Below are 20,509 nucleotides of genomic sequence, written 5' to 3'. Positions count from 1 at the left end.
TATCATTTCTTTATTTGGCAAGTATTACGAAGCTAAAAATGTGCTGTGAACTCCTTAGTTGCTTCTTATAGACATCTTTTTTCTATTTTTAACTACAAAATTACATTATTCTTACGCACTTATCACAACAATTATTACAAATCACACCACTTCCACCGACTTAATTATTTGCAGTTCAATTTTGCATCCTAATTTACAGTCTTGCAGAGTTAGAACACGTTTAAAAAAATGTCGCTGTCCGCTTGAGTACACTTGGCCGCACGCTTGTGAACGGCACTCGTCGCGCTACGTAACTGCATACGGCTATCTTTGATTTCCGTAGAGCTCTCGCTGGCTGCTGACTGCACGCTGACCAAGATCACGCGTTCACAGCAATGCGTTCCAATAACGAAACGTAACTCTGTAAATATTGAGAATAGGACCCATGTTTATATGACATGTCTTCGGAAATAAGCTCCGTAAAGGACGGTAAATCCTCGTGAATCACCCTGTATACTCGTTCCATAATGTCTGACAGACGACGTAAACATTGCCGGTAAAGAGAGAGAGAGAGAGAAGGATGATTGAAGACATCCCTCGAATAAGGGTGTAACCAACAAATTTGTAATAAACGTTTCAGGAGAAAAAATAATTTCAGGGACGAATTCGTTAGGCCTATATTTACAGTAAGAACCATTTGATTAATCAAGAATACAAGTTTATTCAGCTATTGGATGCATTCATTTATTGTTATAAATGAAAACTTCAACATTATTTTTCCACCGAAGTCACAAATTTCATTAATTTGTTGTTACATTCTTTTTCGAGGGAGGTCTACAATTCCTTATGAACCAATGGCAGAGGTCTCATTCCGCGCTTATCTTGAAGTTGAGCGGTCTGAAGCATTCTACTTATGTATGTATTTATTCACACTGCAATGGGTATATACCCGGTGGCAGTGGTAACTAATTACACTCAGTAATGACAATAATAAACTTATTAATTAAAAATACAATTAATAATAATACTAATAATTAATACTAACAATAATTAATAATAATAATAATAATAATAATAATAGACATCACCATAACCAAAACAAATAACAGACACGAATTCAAAATATACAGGAAACCCACTACAACCACAACACATATACACAATTCATTTAAATCATCCCATACAACATAAACATGCAGCTTTCCGTACAATGACACACAGATTAATTAATATACCAATGAACAATGACAACTACACTGAAGAATTAAACACAATAAAATATATAGCACAAGACAATGGATACAACCCTAACATAATAGACACACTAATAAAAAAGGCAAAACAAAAACAGACCAAACCAACACAAACAGCACACGAGAATAAATACATAACATTAACATATCACAATACCAATACCCACAAAATTGCAACTTCATTCAGAAAACTAAAGTACAAAATTGCATACAAAACAAATAATACAACACAGAAATACTTAAATAACCACACTAAACATTCAGATATATATAATTCAACTGGAGTTTACAAATTAAAATGCAATAGTTGCCCACATTTTCACATAGGACAGACAGGAAGATCCTTTCATACAAGATACAACGAACATATTAAAGCTATAACCAAACCTTACATTACATCAAATTATGCAGATCACATTATCGACAATAATCATGACTACAATAATATAGAAACAGATATGGAAATTTTACACATCACACCAAAAAGTTCACAGTTAAACACCCTAGAACAATACGAAATATATAAGAATACAATAGCACACCCACAATATATACTTAATACGCAACTACAGTTCAATACACACACATTGTTTGACGTCATAGTACGTCATAGCATATAGACAACCAACCCCCATCATAGGAGCAACACGCCCCCACCACTACTATCGATAACTGCACATCGCAGAGCCAAAATCAGCAGTGGTTCAAGAGACACTGAAGACGACGACAAATAGCGTCGAAACGGGCCGTCTGTCGAAGGTAAATACCTTTTTAACAATTTTAACACTTTTAACGTGTGACAGAGTAAATTTTATGTTAATAATAATAATAACAACAACAGGGAATGTCCTAAATTAAATGAAACGATCACTTAAAATAACATTTGAAATAAATCTAATTTGTATCTTAAAACTAAGATCGAACTAAAACCCACGAGTATGATATGTTCATATCTGCACAAGTACCTTTCAACATTACACTCATTTCGCTGTCAACTCACTCACTGCACTGGAACTACGACACATTTCACTGATTCTATCCTGATTTCACTAACACTTCAAAAACATTTCACTGTTCAAATACTTTGCACTGCCACTATAAACTATAAAGCTTCACTGACAGGAACACGTTTCACTGACACAACACACTTCACTGACACGACATACTTCTTCACTGATACAACACACTTCACTGACGCAACATAATTCTTCACGGATACAACACTTCAATAACAACATATCATTTACACCCTTTAATTACTGTGTATAATTACCGTCTATTAATAAGGTCCTTAAGCCTATTTTAAATAGATTTTTGGTTGTTGGTAAAGCCTTTAGTAAGTCTGCAGGTAAAGCATTCCAGTCCCTGATAGTACGATTGAGAAAAGAAAACTTTCCAGTGTCCGTCCTCTGCCTTCTTTCCCTCAATTTATATGAGTGGTCGTTCCTTGAAGAGTAATTTGGCGGCTGCAACCTATTTTTTATTTCTCTCCACGCAGGCTCACCTTTGTATGTTTTGAACAGTGCGCATAATCGAATTCGCGTTCTCCTGTCCGTGAGTGTGTCCCATTTTCCTCTGCTCATCTTCAAGACAAGCGTGGAATGAGATTTTTGCCATTGGTTCAATAGCATATTATACTCTCATCCTCTACCGGCAATGTTTACGTCGCCTGTCAGACATTATGGGACGAAGTATAGAACCTTGGCTGGCCAATTCAAAGAAATTAACAATACAATGCTACAACAGAAACAGGTAGGGAAACTAATTTAAACCCCGTAAGAAACAGCTGGAATTATGAAGCATTTAATGGGCTACTGACCTAATACGCATTAATACTAATATCATTTGGAGTAATAGTAGTAGTGGTAATGATGGTAGTGATAATTTTTAGTTGGTTATTTAACGACTGTGTATCAACTACTAGGTTATTTAGCGTGGATGAGATTGGTGATGGCGAGATGGTATTTGGCGAGATGAGGCCGAGGATTCGCCATAGATTACCTGGCATTCACCTTACGGTTGGGGAAAACCTCGGAAAAAACCCAACCAGATAATCAGCTCAAGTGGGGATCGAAACCGCGCCCGAGCGCAACTTCAGACCGGCAGGCAAGCGCCTTAACCGACTGAGACACGCCGGTGGCTGGTAGTGATAATAGAAACAACAGTAATATCCAACAAGAACGCCGGATTTAATAATGTGAGTAAAGCAACAAAAAGAGATAACAAAGCAGATAGCAGTACCACCAACATGATATTGTAGCGACTTCCTTTAAAAGGAACAGTGGGAATACTAGAGCTAGAAATTTCTATGACAAAATCAAGATTATAATGAGTATCAGATTGAAGATAACCACGGCAGTGAAGTTGATAATGAGGATAACAGTGACAATAAAGATGATAATGGGTATGAGAATAAATATGATAATGGATACGGCTATAACGATAATAATGACAAAAAAGACATGGGTATGAGTATAACGATAACAATGACACTGAAGATGATAATGAGTTTGAAAATAATGAGTATGAGTAAAAAGATGACAACACTGAAGATGCTAATGAACAGCGGCAGGTATTTATGGAGATTAATTTTATCATTTGTGTTTTTTTTTTTTAATATTGGTGTCTGCGGAGATTGTTAGAGATTGATTTGTACTCTTGGCGGAGATTAATGGAAATTTTGGAAAATAGAATTACTGTATTTTGGAATTGAAGTATTAACTCAATATGACTATTACTTTCCAAATAATTAACATTAAAGGTTAAGGCTGGTTCACAATAAACCGGGAACGGAAGCGACAACGAAAACGAAAACGGAAATAATGTTAAAATAAATGTATTTAAATGCGAGCATTCACAATAGTTAATTGTGAATGTTCGCATTTAAATACATTTATTTTAACAATATTTCCGTTCCCGTTCTCGTTGTCGCTTCCATTCCCGGTTTATTGTGAACCAGCCTTTAGTTGGATTCTGGTAAAGGTGCGGTATGGTCAATAGACAATATTTGTTGGATTGAAACTGTATTTAACACACATTCATTAAAAACGAAAAAAGCTTGCAGCCCTCAAATTAACACTTTCAAATTATTAGTGAAATACTGAATTGAGTTCACTTATGTAATCACTAACCAGAACACCTGAAATACCATGTATTTTAGCCTGCTTGGATATAAATAATAAATTCAAGAGAAAAAAAATCAGAAAAACACAGAATATGAAATTCGATATAGGCTAAAACGATACAATAGTAATAATTCACGAATGTGTTCATATTTCGCTATTAGAACTCTATTTCGCAATTGTTTTATCCGCATATTATTAATCAGAACCCTTTGAACTGCACAGCCACTGATTGTTCCATATAATGAATATGCAGTACAAAGGGTTCAGTTACGAGAGAAATATTTTTTCCTAGCGTCGACACCCGCTTAAATAGCAACAAAATTATACCGGATTTTACACTAACGTAATTTTTATCGGGTCATGGGAAATTTGGGTCTTATTTAGAAGGATTTCAATTACATAAGGAAAATGGCTACTTATGTATCTGTGAGGAAATGCAAACTGTGGACTACCTTTTGTTTCAGTGTCCAGTATTCGAAAACAGAAGATTTATTTTGGTCGGACATTTACATTTTTGTAATGTAATATATGACAAACCATTATTCAATGTGTTCAGAAAAACATGCTGTTATAAACAGTTTTGTAATTTTATATGTAATATATTTAAGAATTTGTAATTAATCCAAATTAATGTAGTAGATATGTGTTAATTTCAAGTAGCAAGACTGGATTACCCACGTAAAATGAATTCTTACTTACTTACCGACTTTTAAGGAACCCGAAGGTTCATTGCCGCCCTTTAAGCCCGCCATTGGTCCCTATCGTGAGCAAGATTAATCCAGTCTCTATCATCATATCTCAGCTCCTTCAAATCCATTTTAATGTTATATTCCCATCTACGTCTCGGCCTCCCTAAAGGTCTTTTTCCCTCCGGCCTCCCAACTAACACTCTATATGCATTTCTGGATTCGCCCATAAGTGCTACATGCCCTGCCCATCTCAAACGTCTGGATTTAATGTTCATAATTATGTCAGGTGAAGAATACAATGCGTGCAGTTCTGTGTTGTGTAACTTTCTCCATTCTCCTGTAACTTCATCCCTCTTAGCCCCAAATATTTTCCTAAGCACCTTATTCTCAAACACCCTTAACCTATGTTCCTCTCTCAAAGTGAGAGTTCAAGTTTCACAACCATAAAGAACAACCGCTAATATAACTGTTTTATAAATTCTAACTTTCAGATTTTTTGACAGTAGACTGCATGATAAAAGTTTCTCAACCGAATAATAACAGGCATTTCCCATATTTATTCTGTGTTTAATTTCCTCCCGAGTATCATTTATATTTGTTACTGTTGCTCCCAGGTATTTGAATTTTTCCACCTCTTCAAAAGATAAATCTCCAATTTTTATATTTCCATTTCGTACAATATTCTGGTCACGAGACATAATCATATACTTTGTCTTTTCGGGATTTACTTCCAAACCTATCTCTTTACTTTCTTCAAGTAAAATTTCCGTGTTTTCCCTAATCAAATGAATTCTCCTTGTAATAATATAAACTATCAGTCTATAACTGTAACCCTAATGTACTTTCGGGTAAAACAGGGTTCAAGAAATTGTATAGGGTATTCAAACAAATAAGTAATCAGAATCACTTAATTCGTAAAGATTAGTAAAAATCTATTCCATGTCATGATTTTCGCGATCTTCATAAGTATCCGACCCTGCTAATGAATATGAAGGCACCAATGGCAATGAAGATGATACTGAGAAAGACAATGACGCGTACAATATTAATGATGTTTACAATGACGTTATGTAGGAATGGCCAGCTTCATACTAGTAGGTTTCATTAATTGCTGTTGTACTGAAGATAACATGTTATGAAATGTGCCCTTGGAATGTCCCACTGTCGTCATCCGGAGATATCGAGAAAGGATCTTGATTCATATTCTCTTGCCCAAGACGGACTTGCAAGGTCAACTGCATGAGATTTTCCTTCATATGGAATCTTTTCCGAAGACGTCGACTACTGAAGCCAATTCCTCTTTACTTAATAAGGAACACAATCAAGACCAGATGAACACATCTTGTTTGGAAAAGTTGTTCACATTTCTTAAGCTCTTCAGCCATAAAACTACAGTACAGCTTAATCATTTACACCTTATATTCACCTTTATTCCTTGTAACCCATACGTATTCTTGTATACCTCCTCGTATTCACCTTGTTCTCCTTATATTTCCCTCGTTATCATTGTCTTTCCCTTGTACTCCTTAACTTTCATTGGTTCTCTCTCTATTCTCCTTGTTGGTCTTGTAGTTCCCTTGTTCTCATTCTCTTCCCCCTTGTTCTCCTTATATTCATCTTGTTCTCCTTGTATTCCCTTGTTCGCCATATCTTCCCCTGGTTCTCGTTACTAAAGTAATGCTTTAGCAATAAGAATGAATAAAATTTTACTTTATTCACTAATTGAATCAAGTAGCAAATTTTTAATTTCTTCTAAAAACATGAAGCTTGTTTCATTCCATTGTCGGCGTTGGAGAAAACATTGTATGGCACAAGTAAATCCAGACTTCCGTATTCACTGAAGGGAATTAACACGTTCGGCTATACGTACCTCGCGTGTCAAACTTCCCGTTCGTGGATAAAATGTCTTCATTCACTTACAAGTGGCTTTTAAGGAACCCCCGGAAGTTCATTGCCGCCCTCACAAAAACCCGTCATCGGTCCCTAACCTGAGCAAAATCAATCCAGTCCCTACCATCATATCGCAACTCTCTCAAGTCCTTTTTAATATTATCCTCTCATCTACGTCTCGGAGCTGGCCTTCTATGCCCAAGGTTGCGGATTCGATCCCGGGCCAGGTCGATGGCATTTAAGTGTGATTAAATGCGAGAGGCTCATGTCAGTAGATTTATTGGCATGTAAAAGAACTCCTGCGGGACAAAATTCCGGCACATCCGGCGACGCTGATATAATCTCTGCAGTTGCGAGCGTCGTTAAATAAAACATAACATTTTTCTACGTCTCGGGCTCCCCAAAGGTCTTTTTCCCTCTGCCTCCCAACTAACACTCTATATGCATTTCTGAATTCACCCATACGTGTATATTCCTGCCCATCTCAAATGTCTGGATTTAATGTTCCTAATTATGTTAGGTGAAGAATAAATTGCATGCAGTTCTGCGTTGTGTGATTTTCTTCATTCTCTTGTAGCTTCTTCCCTCTTAACCTCAAATATTTTCCTAAGCACCTTATTCTTGGACACCCTTAACGTTTGTTTCTCTCGAGTCCAAGTTTCACAACCATACAGAATAACCGGTACCTAATATAATTGTTTTATAAATCCTAACTTTCCTTCATTCACTACTACCATAAATATTTTATTGTCCTTATTCATTCATACTTTTATGTCCAATGACAGGTCTTTCACTGCAAACCCAGTATTATCCAACCTTCCTCTTTTCCGCCTTCCTCTTAGTCTCCACATACGATCCATGTTGTCTAGCATCTAACAGACTATCTTCTTCTGCCGCGAACTCTACTCCCGTTCACCATTCCTTCCAGTGCACCCTTCAGTAGGCAGTTTTTTTCTTAGCCAATTTCTTTTTCTGATCATTTTCAGCATTATTCTTTCTTCACTCACTCTTTCTAGCACAGCTTCATTTCTTATCCTGCCCAATTCTCACACGCCGTCGTGGATTTCTGTCGCTTGTTATAAAAAAAAAAGTTCATAAATGCACTGATTGACGACTGTCGCGTGTTTGTTATGATGAATTGATGACTTCAGCACGTTGCTGAGCAACGCAATATGGCTCAGGAAGAGCCAATCAACCGCTCCTACGTGCCAAATAAGATTACATCAATTTCTTACAAGATAATGAGGCGTGGGGAACTCTATAATATCCCCTCATTTTCGCAGTTTTCCGTAAAGACTTTTCAGCTACACGGATGTAAGTTATTACTAACAGACTAACAACATTTTGCACGTTATGATTTTGTACTGAACAGGACATGTAGGGCGTACAGAAGCTAATGCACCGGTTTCCTATTTCAGATAAAAAATATATAGGCCTACCATTTCTAATGTCAGGGGCGTACGCAAGGGGGAGTTACCGGGTTTGAACCCCCCTTGAACTTTTTGAAATAATGACATATTTAGATTGAGTATTGAGTCCATAATTGTACCTATTTTTAAGAAGGGGGACAAGACTAACTGTAGTAACTTTCGAGGAGATTAACTCCATACGTAGATGAAATTATTGGGGATCATCAGTGTGGTTTTAGGCGTAATAGATCGACTATTGATCAGATTTTTTGTATTCGACAGATATTGGAGAAAAAATGGGAGTATAAGGGTACAGTACATCAGTTATTCATAGATTTCAAAAAGGCGTATGACTCGGTTAAGAGAGAAGTTTTATATGATATTCTTATTGAATTTGGCATTCCCAAGAAACTAGTTCGATTAATTAAAATGTGTCTCAGTGAAACATATAGCAGAGTCCGTATAGGCCAGTTTCTATCTGATGCTTTTCCAATTCACTGCGGGCTAAAGCAGGGAGATGCACTATCACCTTTACTTTTTAACTTCGCTCTAGAATATGCCATAAGGAAAGTTCAGGATAATAGACAGGGTTTGGATTTGAACGGGTTACATCAGCTTCTTGTCTATGCCGATGACGTGAATATGTTAGGAGAAAATCCACAAACGATTAGGGAAAACGCGGAAAATCTACTTGAAGCAAGTAATGCGATAGGGTTAGAAGTAAATCCCGAAAAAACTAAGTATATGATTATGTCTCGTGACCAGAATATTGTACGAAATGGAACTATAAAAATTGGAGATTTATCTTTCGAAGATGTGGAAAAATTCAAATATCTTGGATCAACAGTAACAAATATAAATGATACTCGGGAGTAAATTAAACGCAGAATAAATATGGGAAATGCGTGTTATTATTCGGTTGAGAAACTTTTGTCATCTAGTCTGCTCTCAAAAAATCTGAAAATTAGAATTTATAGAACAGTTATATTACCGGTTGTTCTGTATGGCTGTGAAACTTGGACTCTCACTTTGAGAGAGGAAGAGAGACTAAGGGTGTTTGAGAATAAGGTTATTAGGAAAATATTTGGGGCTAAGAGGGATGAAGTTACAGGAGAATGGTTGTAAGTTACACAACGCAGAGCTGCACGCATTGTACTCTTCACCTGACATAATTAGGAACATAAAATCCAGACGTTTGAGGTGGGCAGGACATGTAGCACGTATGGGCGAATCCAGAAATGCATATAGAGTGTTAGTTGGGAGGCCGGAGGGAAAAAGATCTTTGGGGAGACCGAGACGTAGATGGGAAGATAATATTAAAATGGATTTGAGGGAAGTGGGATATGATGGTAGAGACTGGATTAATCTTGCTCAGGATAGGGACCGTTGGCAGGCTTATGTGAGGGCGGCAATGAACCTCCGGGTTCCTTAAAAGCCAGTAAGTAAGTAAGTAAGTAAGTAAGTAAGTAGTGTTTTATCCATAATCGTTTTCCTGCGTACTAACACGTATTACCTGCGTGTATCCTAATCTGGAATGGGAATGATTAAGTTATTAATTTGCCTATTTTTACTCATTACGCGGTAACAATTACTGCAGAATCTATGATCTTATGAAGAAGTATCGTCTGTTTCAGAGGCAAGCAGCATGCTAGGGGGAGGCATGCGTCTGGTCGCAGCGGCGGCCCTGCTACTCCTGACCCAGCAAGAAGCTCAGGGAACGGTGGAGCGGGTCGCCTCGGTCACCTGTGACGATGAGAACAGCATCGAGGAAAGCATCTACAACTACACGATGCCCGACCTCTGGGACTTCCAGAACATCAGCTTGTCTGATTACAGCGGCAAGGTCAGTCGAGTTTCTGTATCCTGACACGATTATGACTAGGGACCGGATTTTTATGTAATGTCAAGGTGTGAAATATGTGGGGGGAAGTCTTGCAGTACCGACCGCTTAAGGTTTTTGGGTTATAAATAAGAAAACATTCAACTTTTTGACACACTCTTTTGATATAATGTAAGTACATATATTATTGAACTCAATGGTAATTACAAAAAAAATTCCGAAATTAATATTAATACAAAACATAAACAAATTAAATGTCCATAAAATCGATACAATCAGAAAATTGGCAGGCAGTACCGGTCACATATTACTTTTGACAAAAATCACATTCATGCGTGTCAGATGTCTCAGGAATGCTGGCACAGGCTTCTTGAGCCCACATTTGGCATGAAGAACATTGGATCCAATCTTCGTCATGAGATTCCCCGCAAAAAATGCATGTAGTTTCCTCCTTTTCGACATTTTTCTTAGTTTCTTTCTTGAGCTTTTTGGGAAGAATTTTCCTGATAGGGACGTTTCCCACGCACTAGGCTCTTGACTTCTGTCTTCAACTTTTCATTATTTTTTTCTTCTAGATATGCCTTTGTACAGTAGTGACACCAGTTTCGTCACAGTTATAAATTTTATAGGGGTGAATACATGTTTTTTCCATTAGATTTGTAAGACTCTCAAAGAATCGATTGACTTGTGGCTTGTTAAACACAATTGATCTATTAAGGCTTGTCGATTCAGGAGATCGGAGAGACAAATTCGGGTGCCGTTTCATGAAATCATAATAAAATTGCTTTCAAGCAGTCTTTTTGTCACGGTTGAATTTATGAGGAATTTTTAAGGCCTCAGCAAGTTGAAAAGCTAGATTCAAAAACTCTTTCCTTGTGAGTGGTAATAATCTATCAGATAGATCTTTCACATGATCCAATAGAGCATCTTCGAATTCGGCAATGAACGTGGTTTAAAACGGTCAAGTGCATGAGTGAATGTAATTTCCTTAACTCTTTTTGCGGCAGAAATATGATCAATCAACGTACTTTGGGGGATATTGTATATTTCAGCAAGTTGGCCTGTTAACACTTTCTCTAGAACCTGTTTCATAGAATCTGGATGCCATTTTCCTTTGAAAGGTCTACTTATCACTGGAGGAATCATAAACGTCCTATAAAAATATTAAACGAACATAACAAACATGGAAGAATATGACCGGTACTGCAAGATCAAGAGGTGACCGGTACTGGCTGACACACAGCGAAACATATACTATTTTTTTCTATAGCACCATTATGTTATGTAACATGGATCATGCACAAACGTAATTCATAAATCATGACTGAATCGAATGAAACAAGATTTATAACGATACTTACCGAATTGCCTTGGTGTCAGTCAATTTAGATTTAGTCGATTCGCGCCACAGCAAACAGAAAAGTCTTTCAACGGACTTTGTTAACGAATGAATGTAGATTTAAGTTTGAATTATTTGCCAGAGATTACTGACTGTTAGAAGTAACGTACACTACATTTCGCGTCCTGCTAATTGTTGTCGGTATTTAAAAACACACACTGACCGGTCTGTATGCTGACCGGCGCTGGAAGACTTCCCCCTATATATTTATGTAAGAAAAATGAGCTGAATATGTACCAAAATATGTAAAATCATGAAAATATTTAATATCAATATCTGGCAGATATAGGATAGGTAAAACTCTCCAGTTGTGGTTTCATAGAGCACCCGACTTTTTTTTTTACCGCACACTTGACACATTACTATTTTTCCATCTGTAGTGAAAGCAATCAATAATTTAATTTTTGTCGTTAGAGTTGAAGATACAGGGACCATTTTACTTTATTAAAAGCAGTAGATAAACTCACTTGCACTTTATACTGTAAGTACTAAAACTAGAGAACTGAGTGAAATGAATGACACAACAGTACTGCAAGCACTGTTTCGCTATACTGGATTAGGAGAAAATAAGAGGAGATGTGGGACACATGCATTTTAGCTGCTCCCTGTAAGAAACAAGTACCTACTAAAACCTCAAACTATAGGCATTTAGTCCACACCTGTGGAGTAACGGTTAGCGCGTCTGGCCGCGAAACCAGATGGCCCGGGTTCGATTCCCGGTCGGGGAAAGTTACCTGGTTGAGGTTTTTTCCGGGGTTTTCCCTCAACTCAATATGAGCAGATGCTGGGTAACTTTCGGTGCTGGACCCTGGACTCATTTCACCGGCATTATCACCATCTTATTCAGACGCTAAATAACCTAAGCTGTTGATAAAGCGTCGTAAAATAACCTACTAATATATATATATATATATATAGGCATTTACAAACTGTTGTTTGAAAAGTGACATTCCTGTCTCGTTCAGAAAGGTAGGATTATTCCAGCCGAGAACCATACTTTCTAATTGCTCGGAAAATCCCATTTCCGTATAGGTCTACTAAATTTAAAATAAAGAGGTCAAGCAATAACCTGAAAGTCTCATGTCAGACTTGACATGGGTTTTCCCTGGAAGAATTAGGAAGAGCGTGGGTAAGGTTGCAAACTGCATGGGAACGGCTTGTTAAGACGTGTGCAGAACAATTTATAGTTCGAGAGAAATCATGTCGTCCTCTTCCCATCCACCGCATGAAGGCAACGCTACTTTCTGAGTGATTTTTACAATAGAAGGTGGTTGTATGAGAAAGTTTGCCTTTTGTTCACTCATATTTACAGTGGGCGGTATGAGGTGAATGCCTCTATTACTTCCTGAAACTAAGGACGTTATGTTTCGTCCCAAAATATATCCTTTCTTGGGTAGGTAAAAAGGCTTTTTAAATCTGTGTATTTCAAATTGTAAACTACTTTCTGAGTGATTTTTACAATAGAAGGTAGTTGTATGAGAAAGTCTGTCTTTTGTTCACTTATATTTACAGTGGGCGGTATGGGGTGAGTACCTCTATTACTTCCTGAAACTAAGGACGTTATGTTTCGTCCCGAAATGTATCCTTTGTTGGATAGGTAAAAAGGCTTTTTAAATCTGTATATTTCAAATTGTATACTTCCCCAGCAGAACCGTGCTGATACAAACGTAAAGAGTTCATAGGATCTCTGCAATTGCATGGGACGATTATGCTCTCGGTTCGATATTATTATGATATTTACTCCTAGACTGTATCAATCTACCGCTCAACACGACTGTATATATGCTTTAAGATCTAAAAATCAGACGTTTTTGCATACCGCTGCAGGTGTAAGTTAACCCACTGTCACAAGGGAAGTTTCGCTACATCGACAACCTTGTAATTAACCTTGATTATCAACACACGTGAATTGAACTGTAAACAATTGCAGAACGTTGCTATGTTACAGACTAGTTTGTATTTTCTTTACGTACGGTACTTCACTTTTTCTTTTATCGTCGCTAAGGTGCAGACACCAAAGCCTATAGCAAATACCTTAATATAATAATACCGGACAGCTAGCAGTTTTACGTGCGAACGACGCTGGTGCTGCTACCTACCTGCCGGTGTGGAGATACTCGCGAAACAAGCTGTAATCAACTGCAATGTATATTGTTGCTGGGCTAGTTAATAGTTTTATTAATTAGTGCTGTGTTAAAATGTCAGGGTGTATGTGTGCTGTTTATAATTGTGACAATTGCAGCATTACAAATTGCTCCAAATCATACTTTCGATTTCCGACAGTTCATAAAACGTGAGTCAACAAAATTCTTTAGTAGGCCTAATTCCTTCGTCTTTGTGTTGATAGACAAATACAAATTAGTTTTTTTTTTATTTAGACCTAATAAATGAATAGAAGTTAAAATGTATTGGATTTTAAGGTTTTATCAAATTAAGTTTTATTGTTGTCCACATGCCTTTACTAATTATTACAAGCAACAGATTACTATCAATTTTATCTTTGCAGTTGTCAGCGATGCGTATATAAAGCATTATTGTAAATTCATTCCTAATATCAGGTTGATTTTGTCTCGGTAAACCAAAGAAAAAATATGTAACAATTAATTACGGAAAGTAATATGAAGTATGCTATATTTCTCATAATATGCAGCTTTGATATAAGATAATAATTTTACATTAAATATTATTCAACATTTCTTTAGTGTTCCATATATAATTCCACATTAGTAACTCACGTTTTAAACAATAGACCGAATCTCACTATGTTAATATTTGTTTATGTGGACGTAATTCCATCCCTCTCCGCTAGATGTCAGGTCCGCGATATTTCGCACTCACGCCAATGCTGCTAGTATACAGCTGTCCGGTATTATTATAGTAAGGTATTTGCCTATAGTGTGTTTGTTCGTTGTCAAATCAAGGTAATGTTCAGTATTGTCTTGGGTGAACATTCTGAGTCTCATACAGTGGGGCCCAAAAAATGTATACACACTAGAGTCTTGTACAACCGGTTACGAAAAATAGAAATTATATATTGCTATTGAACCCCTGGCACAGCAGTCAGTATGCAAAGCTCTTCGTGTCTCAGGTTCGGTTTAACAAATATTCGAGTTGATTCTCACTCTTTGTGGGTGGACGGCAAAGACAGACTACATTGAGCCATGCAGGAGTTCCAAGAGTCCTTGCAAGGACGCGATTATCGTCGTGTAGACCTTTCCAACACAGCTTCATTTCTTATTCTGTCTGTCCACTTCAGATGTTTCATTCTTCCCCATATCCACATTTCAAATGCTTCTAGTCGCTTCTCTTCACTTCGTCGTAATGTCCATATTTCTGCTCCTACTGTGCAACACTTCACACAAAGCACTTCACTAGTCTCTTCCTTAGTTCTTTTTCCAGAGGTTCGCAAAAGATGCTTCTTTTTCTATTAAATGCTTCCTCAGGAATTTCTATCCTCCTTTTGACTTCCTGGCAGCATCTCATGTTACTGCTTACAGTACACACCAAGTATTCGAAGCTGTCCACTTGCTCTACTGCCTCATTTAGAATTCGCAAGTTTACCTTCTTTATTTTTCTTCCTATGACCATCGTCTTCGTTTTATTTGCATTTATCTTCATCCCATACTGCTCACAGCTGTCATTTAGCTCCAGTAGCATATTACTTACTATCACCTCCTCTTCTGCTAACAACGCCATATCATCAGCAAATCTTATGCACTTTATTCTTCTTCCTCTTACTATCACTCTCCCATGTTCTGAAAACAGTTCTTCACTAAATCCTCCAAGTAGATCATGAGCAAAGTAGATGATAAAGGGCATCCTTGACGTATCTCTCTCCCTATTTCTCTTCCTTCTGGTACTTCTCCTACTTTGTAAGTTGGGGAGGAGGAGGAAGTGCCTTCCTCACTAAATAGGCGTCTATGCCTTCAGTTATAGGCCTACTTCCACACCATATTCCCGTATTGAGACATAACTTATACTTACTTACTGGCTTTCGAGGAACCCGGAGGTTCATTGCCGCCCTCACATAAGCCCGCCATTGGTCCCTATCCTGAGCAAGATTAATCCATTCTCTATCATCATATCCCGCCTCCCTCAAATCCATTTTAATATTATTTTCCCATCTACGTCTCGGCCTCCCTAAAGGTCTTTTTCCCTCCAGCCTCCCAACTAACACTCTATATGCATTTCTGGATTCGCCCATACGTGCTACATGCCCTGCCCATCTCAAACGTCTGGATTTGATGTTCCTACTTATGTCAGGTGAAGAATACAATGCGTGCAGTTCTGTGTTGTGTAACTTTCTCCATTCTCCTGTAACTTCATCCCGCTTAGCCCCAAATATTTTCCTAAGAACCTTATTCTCAAACACCCTTAACCTATGTTCCTCTCTCAAAGTGAGAATCCAAGTTTCACAACCATAAAGAACAACCGGTAATATAACTGTTTTATAAATTCTAACTTTCAGATTTTTTGACAGCAGACTGGATGATAAAAGCTTCTCAACCGAATAATAACAGGCATTTCCCATATTTATTCTGTGTTTAATTTCCTCCCGAGTGTCGTTTATATTTGTTACTGTTGCTCCCAGCTATTTGAACTTCTCCACCTCTTCAAAAGATAAATTTCCAATTTTTATATTTCCATTTCGTACAATATTCTCGTCACGAGACATAATCATATACTTTGTCTTTTCGGGATTTACTTCCAAACCTATCTCTTTACTTGCTTCCAGTAAAATTCCCGTGTTTTCTCTAATCGTTTGTGGATTTTCTCCTAACATATTCACGTCATCCGCATAGACAAGCAGCTGATGTAACCCGTTCAATTCCAAACCCTCTCTGTTATCCTGGACTTTCCTAATGGCATACTCTAGAGCAAAGTTAAAAAGCAAAGGTAATAGTGCATCTCCTTGCTTTAGCCCACAGTGAATTGGAAACGCATCTGACAGAAACTGACTGACCTATTCGAAATCTGCTGTAATTTTTACTGAGACACATTTTAATTAATCGAAGTAGTTTCTTGGGAATACCAAATTCAATAAGAATATCATATAAAACGTCTCTCTTAACCGAGTCATATGCCTTTTTGAAATCTATGAATAACTGATGCAATGTACCCTTATACTCCCATTTTTTCTCCATTACCTGTCGAATACAAAATATCTGGTCAATAGTTGATCTATTACGCCTAAAACCACACTGATGATCCCCAATAATTTCATCTACATATGGAGTTTCCCATTTTTTATTTTCATGAAGTGCTGAAAATACAAACTATGACGTACACATCCTGTAAACAGCGGGAGATATGAAGGTTACAACTACGTACAGGTATACTATGCATGCGCTTCGAGAAGTAGGAGATCCTGAGGTTGCAGTCGCAGACACGTGCCACCTCAAGGTCGTACCTCCTCAGTCGATCAAGGCCAAGGTCCCGCATTCGCCCTTAGCAATGAATTCAGGCGCCGAAAGTTGCCCAGCATTTGCTCTTATTGGGCTGAGAGAAAATCCCGTAAAAACCCTCGAACAGATATCTTGTCCCAGCTGGGATTTGAACACGGGGCCATTCGTTTCTCGGTCAGACGTGTCAACCGTTACTCTACAGCGGTGAACCCCCTTGTTAACCCACATCTGAATTATTGTTTCTTTTACTGTCGGTTCAATCTTCCCCCACGGTATAGTACAACCCCCCACCCTCGCGATGTGTCATCAGTGTCTTCTAACTTCTGCGGCTTCAGCTCAGCTTTATTTTCGACTATTGCTGTCGTTAATGGTAGCGGTGTGCTGCTCTTATGGTGATGGGGGGTTGTTTGTATGTCGTGTATTAGATCAAATAATGTATGGGCTATTCCATATGAAATCGATCAGTAAAAAACCTCGCATTTTTTATACTCTAATTTTTTCCCCATTTATACAAGGTGATGAGGAGAGTGCATTTTCAAAAATGTACTATCGAAAGTCAAACGGTTTTCGTATTGTTGAGCCACAAATTTAGCGTATTTTATAAAAACAAGCCTCTTTCAGCGCTCAGAACTCTGGAACCATTTACTGCAGAACATTGAACGGGAGCTCATTTTGAAGGTGACATTTGGTAGGTTATGTTAACAAGAAATCCTTATTTTTATTGTACATAGAAACAGATAATCTGATTTTACTTAGTAGGCTTTTTGCCAATTTGTAAAAATGTAAAAAATATTGAGAAAAAACCTTGCATTATTAAGAAGGATTCGGTATTGTTTGGTTAGTGGTATGGCAATAAGTTTCGAGGGTATTAAATAGATTATTTTCACACATCTGGACTTGAACGGTGCAGTACCGCACGCACTGGCCGAGAGCTGAAGATAAGCGAGCGTTGGGCGTCATTTTGCTCCTGTTTATGAAAACTTGTGATAAACCTAGCCCAGCTATGCGCTACTAGACGAAATATCACGTGTTTGTCTCCTGGCCTTGCTTATCTCGGCTAGCTCCCGTCTCACAGCTGGTTAGTTCACGCGCGTACTAATTATTTTCTTTATTTGATATTTTCAATACTTTATCTACATACCATCAGTAAAAAATATGTGTTTATTTGTACTTTCAATGCGGAATCTAACTATATATTTTTAATTTTTTTTTCCTAGGCAAAGGCGTCTTAATGAGGAAAAATCTAAATTTCTCCATTTCCATAAAAAGTAAGAAAATCTGTTTATATGTCAATATAAACTTTAATTTCTCGGCAGAAAAATAAACCATGATTTTAATCATTGGGTGAAAGGGTTTCGGAGCTACAAGAGTTGCTAATTTTATGAAAATACGATAAATTAAAATATTTTTAATTTAAACACTATGAAGTTCTGATGCCTCAAACTTTGCACAAAGCACTGTATCACAGTTCTCTACGTACAAAAAAGTTTCATTGTATTTAGAAATTGTAAGGTCAATTTTCTCTATATTTCCGCCGATTTGAGATGGAATAGCTCGTATGTGTACTGAAATTTCTTCCAAAGAGTCGATTTTGACAGATTTTCAGAAATTTCCAGGGCCTTCTAGGCTAAACCAATGTGAGTTGAGGGGAACTCTAGAGGTCACGGATAGGGGTCGAGGACCCACATGCCAAGTTATAGTCTGCGTCCACGCAGCTTCCTTTCAGCGGAAGGAGAGGAAATTCTGCCTATTTTTTTATGAAACTCAACTTTCGTCGGGGATCAGATTTTTGTGAATTACGTTGCCCCATGTAGGCCTATATCAAAGGAATTCATATGTCACCAGAACGCCTTCTTATGAAGCACAGTGTGCAATTTTCTTAATCTAGCTGGACTAAATTCATTTTTCGATTTGTTGATTTCACTATATATTTTTGTGAATATACAGTATGTCCCTGAATGTACGAGACATCTTATGAAGACACTGCGTGGTATTTCTCGCGGATATTTATATGTTTTAAAGTAGCGTAAACATTTCTATATGCAGAAGGTTGAATCCACACTTCTCAGTCGCAATAGAAAGTGCTTTGTCAGAAGTTGCATTATGGGCTAGTAAATTGTGTTTTCTTTTCATCTTTCACATGAAATTTATAAATCCAGTATGTCCTTCAGCATAATGTGTAATTTAGCTAAATTACTAAATTAAAGTCCACACTATGGTTTTTATTTGATATGGAGGACATTATTTATATATATATTTTTTTTAAACTATGACTTTTATTTAACTTTAGATATAAAATATTAGCTGCTGTGTGCTGGCAAAACAATTTTATATTTATAGGGACTATTTCTTCATTTATTGGAAGAAATTCTCTCCAAAGTGTCGATTTTAACTGGTTTTCAGTCAATTACCAGGTCTTCCAGGTTTAAAACATTGTGAGTATAGACACATATCTATTCCTTTTATTTATTTTATTGGGTTATTTTACGACGCTGTATCAACATCTAGGTTATTTAGCGTCTGAATGAAATGAAGGTGATAAGCCGGTGAAATGAGTCCGGGGTCCAGCACCGAAAGTTACGCAGCATTTGCTCGTATTGGGTTGAGAGAAAATACCGGAAAAAACCTCAACCAGGTAACTTGTCCCGACCGGGATTCGAACCCGGGCCACCTGGTTTCGCGGCCAGACGCGCTGACCGTTACTCACAGGTGTGGACCATATCTATTGTTACCTAGCAACTGTGACTTATTTAAATATTATGTGAAGAATGTAATTATAGCTATTTTCTGTCGGTAATTGATAGCCTATAGTTTACCCCATTATCTCCTGGCCTAGTTACCTCGTAAGTGGCTTTTTGGTATCATTTGTGAGGTTCAGACCTGTCTTCGGATAGTTGACTAAACAACAACAGTAAAATCCGTCATATATTTTTAAAACAAAATGTGATTTACCTATATGTACATATGAGCTATTCCATATGAAGTCGATCAGTAAAATACCTCGCATTTTTTAATACTCTAATTTTTCCCTATTTATACAAGGTACTGACGAGAGTGCATTTTCAAAAATATACTATCGAAAGTCAAACGGTTTTCGTACTATTGAGCGACAAATTTAGCGTATCTTATAAAAACAAGCCTCTTTCAGAACTCTGGAACCATTTACTGCATTTACTGCAGAACATTGAACGGGAGCTCATTTTGAAGCTGACATTTGATAGGTTATACAGATATTTATTGTATACAGAGAGACAGATAACCTGATTTTACTTACTTTTAGGCATTTTTGCCCATTTGTAAAAATGTAAAAAATATTGAGAAAAAGCCTTGCATTATTAAGAGGGATTCGGCATTGTTTACTTAGTGGCTCGGCAATAAGTTTCGAGGGTATTAAATAAATTATTTTCACACGCCTAAACTTGAACGGCGCAATACCGCATGCACTGGCCGAGAGCTGAAGATAAGAGAGCGTTGGGCGTCATTTTACTCCTGTGTTTATGAAAACTTGTGATAAAGCTAG

General features: G+C 37.4%; 2 protein-coding genes across 2 annotated transcripts in view; one reads left to right on the top strand and one right to left on the bottom strand.

Annotated features, from left to right (window-relative positions):
- Positions 1-20,509, bottom strand: part of LOC138702062 (charged multivesicular body protein 2b-like) — a 135,547-nt gene that overhangs the window by 107,060 nt on the left and 7,978 nt on the right. The gene's annotated exons all lie outside the window — the stretch shown is intronic.
- LOC138702058 (glutathione peroxidase-like) overlaps positions 1-20,509 on the top strand; it is a 44,847-nt gene that overhangs the window by 17,485 nt on the left and 6,853 nt on the right. Inside the window, exon 2 of the mRNA XM_069829581.1 lies at positions 9,980-10,188. Within this exon, the coding sequence (XP_069685682.1) occupies positions 9,991-10,188 (198 nt within the window). The 5' untranslated portion in view covers positions 9,980-9,990. The remainder of the gene's footprint in view (positions 1-9,979; positions 10,189-20,509) is intronic.

Source organism: Periplaneta americana, chromosome 6 (genome assembly GCF_040183065.1).
Source record: "Periplaneta americana isolate PAMFEO1 chromosome 6, P.americana_PAMFEO1_priV1, whole genome shotgun sequence".
NCBI lineage: Eukaryota > Metazoa > Arthropoda > Insecta > Blattodea > Blattidae > Periplaneta > Periplaneta americana.
This window is presented reverse-complemented; position numbering and strand designations above follow the sequence as displayed.